Source organism: Gopherus evgoodei, chromosome 5 (genome assembly GCF_007399415.2).
Source record: "Gopherus evgoodei ecotype Sinaloan lineage chromosome 5, rGopEvg1_v1.p, whole genome shotgun sequence".
In the NCBI taxonomy this organism is placed as follows: Eukaryota; Metazoa; Chordata; order Testudines; family Testudinidae; genus Gopherus; species Gopherus evgoodei.
Window position 1 is genome coordinate 104,744,488 of NC_044326.1, and position 6,709 is coordinate 104,751,196.

General features: G+C 40.1%; 1 protein-coding gene across 1 annotated transcript in view; it reads left to right on the forward strand.

Moving 5' to 3' along the window:
• SEC24D (SEC24 homolog D, COPII coat complex component) overlaps positions 1-6,709 on the forward strand; it is a 92,121-nt gene that overhangs the window by 69,299 nt on the left and 16,113 nt on the right. Inside the window, exons 12-13 of the mRNA XM_030564306.1 lie at positions 2,409-2,600; positions 3,294-3,387. Coding sequence (XP_030420166.1) covers positions 2,409-2,600; positions 3,294-3,387 — 286 coding nt within the window. The remainder of the gene's footprint in view (positions 1-2,408; positions 2,601-3,293; positions 3,388-6,709) is intronic.

A 6,709-nucleotide genomic window follows, 5' to 3' on the forward strand; every position in this document is an offset into this window, starting at 1 on the left:
GGTGTTGAGAAAAGAAAACGTTTATATTATATTTTTTATTTCAAATTTCTTAGAAATAAAACTGTCATATAACTTTTTATAATTCTTTGCCTGCCAGAGAGTTTTTAGTGTTTGCCAGACACCTGGCAATGCTTCAGTTCTGTCAGTTTGTTGATATTTTGCCTCTGACTGAGCAGTTGAAACCTTCAGGATTGCAGCAAGGTGTTCATCAGACAGTTGTGTTCAGTATTTAGACTTGTTTATATTCATTGTGGAAAAAAGTGACGCTGCGTGCATGGCTGACTCATTCCGGAGACTAGTGATAGTATCTCTGTCCCTCTCCCCCAACCAGTGGGAGCTGCAGGGGGCAGCGCCTGCAGCAGACATTGCTGGCAGCGTGTCTGTATGCATCTCTCCTCTGTGGGCCACAGTGGGGAGATTCTCGGGCGGCAGATGGCACATGGGCTGGGACTTTAAGACCCCGGGCTAGAGTCTCTGCTGGGATGACCCCACTGAAATCAGTGGAGTTATGCAAGCAGAAAAGTTGGCCTAAAAAATGCATAATGATACATTTTGACTAGCGGCTGCTTTGTACAGAAAATATTTATGTAGAAAGATAAGAGGGCTTTTTATTTAAACACTGTTATCTTTACAGTTGTTGTTCCACTTAGTGTTAATTTATACTGTTATTTTATGACTGTGTATATATAGCAGGGACCAAGAGAACAAACATACAGTGCCAATTAGTGGGAGCATATACATGTGCATGGGCAGGATTGTGTCCACAATGTGCTACGATAGATAGAAAGGAAGAAATATTTCCTCAGAGTTTTTAAAGGGGAGTTTTGCCATTGACTTCAGTAGGTACAGGATTTTACTGTCACTGAAGGACATGCATTTTTCGGAGCATGGGTTCTCTATCTGGGCATTGTGAACAGGTCTAGAGGTCTCCTTTTCCAAAAGATTTTCTTTCTGTTGTAATGTTTAGGTGGAGAAAGCTGAGACCTGATTTTCTAGAGCAGGGGTTGGCAACCTTTCAGCAGTGGTGTGCCGAGTCTTCGTGTATACACTCTAATTTAAGGCTTCGCGTGCCGGTAATACATTAACGTTTTTTAGAAGGCCTCTCTATAAGTCTATAATATATAACAAAACTACTGTTATATGTAAAGTAAACAAGGTTTGCAAAATGTTTCAGAAGCTTTATTTAAAATTAAATTAAAATGCAGATGTCATTAGTTTAGTGTGATTCTTGCCCTTGCTGTGAGGGGGAAGCATAGCTCAGTGGTTTGAGCATTGGCCTGCTAAACCCAGGGTTGAGAGTTCAATCCTTGAAGGGGCCATTTAGGGAACTGGGGTAGAAATCTGCCTGGGGATTGGTCCATGAACAAATAGCAGTCATATACTTTCACTCTGAATGATTTGTTGTAGATTGATTTTCCTGGTTCCCTTAATCTAAATACATCTGAGTTCTGTCACTGCAGCTTCTGAGTGTCTTGTGACTGTTAAAGAATGTATAGTTGTACAGCCCTGTGAGGAGGGAAATGTTGTTATCCCCAGTTTACAGGAACTGAGGCACAGAGAGATTAACTGATTTGTCCAAGGTCACACAGGAAGTGGATGACAGAATCAGGAATTAAACTTGGATAGCCCATGTTTTGTTTTTTTCTTTTTCTTTTTTTAACGAGGGAAAAGAATCAGACAAATGTTCTGACCAGCACTAGTAATAATGTTGCTGCCCAGGGAGCTGTAGAGGCACTATCTTCATAAGAATAAGGGCTGAATCTGCTGTTTGCAAAATTCCTGGAAGAGGGATGGCTGTGAGATATGCAGCATGGCAGCCCCATATCCATTGTTGACCTGATAGGAGCAAACTTATAGCCAGAAACAAGGAGTATTGATTGAACAACTTGTATGGTACATAACACAGCTATGGAGGGAATGAAAGTGGCTGTTAAAGAGAAAGAAACAACATGAGATTGACTTTCACAAGTTCCGAAGTACCATTAGCTCACCAGAAGATGTTCCCAATAAGTGGAATTACTGTTCCATTAGTCATCAGTCATTAGCAGTAAGTATCATTGAATGTTAATCTGTTTCCAATAAAGCAGATTTTTCAAGTAACTGGGTCACCTTTTTAAATTATATGTGATTTTTCCTTTATTGATTCCATATTTGCAACTTGCCCTTTGGACAGGAGGCACATTTGATAGGATAGATTTAAAGAAACAAACCAAAAAAAAAGTTTATATCAATTAATTTAATTAGAATATATTAACTAGCACTAAGATTGGGACATTTCATCTTGATGTTGTTTGTTCTACCATACAGATGTTATCTGCCAGCACTCTGCATTTCAAAGAACTCTTATTAATGCAAAGTAAATGTTTCAAAATTATTTCCAGTTGTTCCGTTTTATATTTTTCTCACAGAGAAGAGCAAGAAGAGACCTCAGCTATTCGAGTTGGTTTTGTCACCTATAACAAAGTTCTTCATTTCTTTAATGTAAAGAGCAACCTAGCTCAGCCTCAGATGATGGTAGTATCGGATGTTGGAGAAGTCTTTGTTCCTTTGCTGGATGGTTTCCTTGTCAACTTTCAGGAATCACGATCTGTTGTGAACAAGTAAAGAAATAATGTTTCATATTTGAATATGAATATTCTTCATTATGGCTTACAGCAAATAATGATCCCTCCAAAAAGTCAGCCAGAAATCACTGGAGAGATCACTACCTTGAAATAAACTGGATTATCCTGTATTTGTTTTTATCTGAAAGTCTTAGAGGCTAGCAAGCATTTAGAAAGTTTGTACCCTAATTTTCTAGTTCTGAAACACAGAAAAGAGCTTTCAGCTGGCCTTTTCAAAACTGAGATAGAAGGCAAAATTTACCCAATGTGTGAGAGAGAACACAATGTATTGGACATTGCTTATAGACCATTGGAAAAGGGGTTGGAGCATTGTGTAGTATACTGTATGTATTTCACTCCACTGATATGCATGCTACAAGCTAAGCATGATCTTATATTCCTGAAGTCCTCCTAGTAGTTACTCCCCAAATTTAAGCTACTCTCCTTTTTTTTATTTCAGTATCATGTGTGACTTGACATTACTTTATAATTACATTTAAAAAGTGTACATTTTGTAAAATTTAAAATCCAGACAGTTTTATAGTGTCTTGTTCCTTTTGAAATTTCTTTGAATTTTATTTTAATGGAAAGCAAGTTATTGTGTAAAAAGGCTTGATATGTTACAGATTTTTAGGTATTAACACAAGTATTCTAACCAGCTGAAACACTGATCCTTTTTCCCTTTCATAGCTTGTTGGACCAGATTCCAGAGATGTTTGCAGACACTAATGAGAGTGAGACTGTCTTTGCTCCTGTTATCCAGGCTGGCATGGAAGCACTAAAGGTTAGAATGTTCCTGTGTGTGTGAGAACAAAGTCTTTATTAGGATAAGCTACAAAAATTCACTCTGCTAATGACTTTGCCAAGTTCTCCCACAAATTGCAGTGGGAAATCAAAAGAAACTAGATAGTTTCCAGAACTTAGATTCCATTATTGACCAGGGCAAGCAGGTGAATAATTGACAGATACCTGGGATGGGTTTCAGCACAGCTTTATTAATTATACCTTGGGGACGGGCACTACATTGCCCACCCCTGGTTCTCATGTACCAGGCATTTAATTGAGTCCAGTTAGAATTACTGGGCTTTTACCACAAACCAGACAACTCAGGTAGCCCTTCCCAAGTCTATCTCAGGAACTCAGCTCAGTTGTGAAACTCTTCCGCCCATCACACCTCCCATGTAAAGGTGGTGGAGTAACCCACAGGGCTGGGTGGGGGAACCTCTGTCCACAAAATCTTCAGATGACTCCACTCTGAGCACTAGGTCCAATCGTGCATTTTAGGTCTCATTTACCTCTGGGCCCTGGCCCTGTTAGCCTTTACCCACACCGGACAACAGCTGTAAGTTGTGATGAGTCAACAGTCATAACAGTGTGATATGAACCTTGTATCCCACTGTTTCTAATCCAGATGTACCTCCAGGAGGCTGCCAGAAAAGTGGACAAAAACACCACACTAGACTACAAACCAGTTTGGCCCAATGGAAAAAATTACTTCCTGGCCCATAAAAACAAGGGATCAGTCAGATCCCCCATAGCATCATAAGCAGCACAGCTATAAGTAAAGGGAGAGAGGGCTGGGCAGCTAACTGGAGAGTTTTGAATAAGAGGCTTTAGAAAAGCCAGGCTTAGCTTAAATAGCCGGTTGCAGGGAACATAGCAGCCAGTCAGCTGGCCTTGCCTCTATTGCTCAGCCACTGGCTGAGCAGAGAACCAAAGTGGGGCTTGAGGGAGGCAGCAGCTCCTGCCTCCTTCCCTATCACACATGTTGAACTTCTCATTCCCTGCTGGCCAGTCTAAAGACCTGCCCCTGCTAAAGGCGGTATTCTAGCAGCACATTCAAGCCCCACTATACCAGGGGTCAGCAACCTCTGGCACGCGGCTTACCAGGGTAAGCACCTCAGCAGGCCAGGTCAGTTCATTTATCTGGTGCATCCGCAGGTTCAGCCGATCACAGCTCCCACTGGCTGTGGTTTGCTGCTCCAGCCCAATGGCCTGGAGCAGCAAACCGCAGCCAGTGGGAGCCGCAATCGGCCGAATCTGCAGGCACGGCAGGTAAACAAACTGGTCCAGCTCGCCAGGGTGCTTGCCCTGGCGAGCCGCGTGCCAGAGGTTGCCAACCCCTACACTATACTGAAGTTCGTGTCGATGTTTCCATTTTAATATCTATTTTCTGATTTTTTTCACTGAGAGGGAAATGTAGACACTAGTGCCCAGTCTGCATAGACTGGACACTTGAGAGAGCAGGGGATCAGGTTGTGAAGCAGCTGTGGAGGTTACTTCAGCTCGGTATCTTAAGTAATGTACTCTGGGCACTTACACAGCCCCCTTACCCTTGTGTACACAGGGAGAATGAGAAGAGTCAATGCAGTGGTGGGCCCCTCAGCCCTGCCCAGGCCCCAGCTCCAGCCCCAGCCCCAAGCATACCTTGTGTGTGTACAGAACTGCACTAGTTCCATTGAACAGGGCACTGCCATGGCTTTGCAGGAGAGGGCTGGATTTTCTTCTTAATCAACAAGTTTTAGTAGCTTGACTGCATCTGAAGGTGAAATACTCTGGACTCAGTGCATCTCCAGTGTTTTACCATGTGCCTGGTAAGTGCTAACACTGGCAATTAAAAGGATGCCACCAGGCTGCACTGTAGCTTTTGCCGGACAGAAAGCAACTACTTGTGGTTTAAAATACAATCAGTTAATCTGTGAACTTTCTACAAATAAAGCACAAACCCACAAGATGGTAATCTCATTGCACTAAAAAGGAGGTTGTTTCTTAGGCTTTTTTGAGCTATTAATTTAAGAGCTCTTCTCGAACTATTTTACAGTATCACAATGTATGTGTAGACAGAAGATGTATTCATTTAATCTATTCTTCTGTTGGGTCCTTTTTCTAATGGTATTTACTTTTAAAAAAGTGAAATTGCCATTCAGAACTATACAAGTTGTAATTTCCTCTGATGTTTACAAAAAAAGGGGAATGGCCCTGACATTAATCTGTAAAGAAGAGTTACGAATAGTAACTTATCGATAAGGCTTTTTAATGTGAATAGCAAACATTCTATATGTATAATAACAAGAGAACCATTCCAGTCTAAAAAGGAAAAAATAGATTAAATTCTTACTGGTGGAGATAAATTTTGGCCCAGTTTATATTTTAAAACTGTCAAGCATATTTTCAGTCCAGAGCAGCTTTAACCAAGAGCAACTCTAAAGTAAAAGGACTTTCCGATTTTTAATAATGTGATAAGTATGTATGTGCTGATAAGATGTTCCCTGTAAGCTTTAATAGAAGATGTTTGTTCTAAAATAAATTGAGAAAATTTGACGTACACTTAAAAAAAAAAAACAAAAAAAAAAACCCCACATGTCTAAGGAGTGAAATCCCAGCCCCATTGGGAGTTTTGCCATTGACTTCAGTTTAGCCAGATTTTCACCCCAGGAATTTAAAAGTTTACATGGGAATTATCCACTCAGAATGCAGTTCTTGGTTTGTTTTTTGTAAAGTGCATACACCCTTGGCTGTATGCAGTACGTAGTCACCGCAATTGCAAGTATAATTTACATGTGTTGTTACACACGTGTCTTTTTTTATTTCTATTTTTAATCAGGAACTTTAATTTCTAACCAAATCACAAAAAGGGCCATTATCATTTTGGTTTCCACTCCAGTGGGCAGTCTCAGTAGAAAGATGAAGGATTAAATAAATGTGGATTTATTACTTCTGGATAGAAATGTCAATTAAATTAGAGCAGGGTTGGGATACTTGTACTGTTGCTGCAGCTGCCGTTTTGGAATTGAGGACATGAGTCGGCAGGGTTGGCAATCTGGAGCTGTTGACAAATATCAAATTTTGTTAAAATTTTAAGCTTAAAAAAATTGAATAGAATTGCATTTACTTCATTCCTTAATTATAGGAATAAATCTTTTAAATGCATGTGTAGATAGATACTGGTAGTCTTGACTTTTCCATCTAGAAGTGTAATTTTTGATGCCAGGCATTTCCCTCAAGAATTCATTCATTCTTATTCTTAAATTAAATTAAACAAACAAAAAAAAAAGCGGCTCATGTGCATTGAATTAAATATTTTAGGACTTTTACCAAAAAAAACT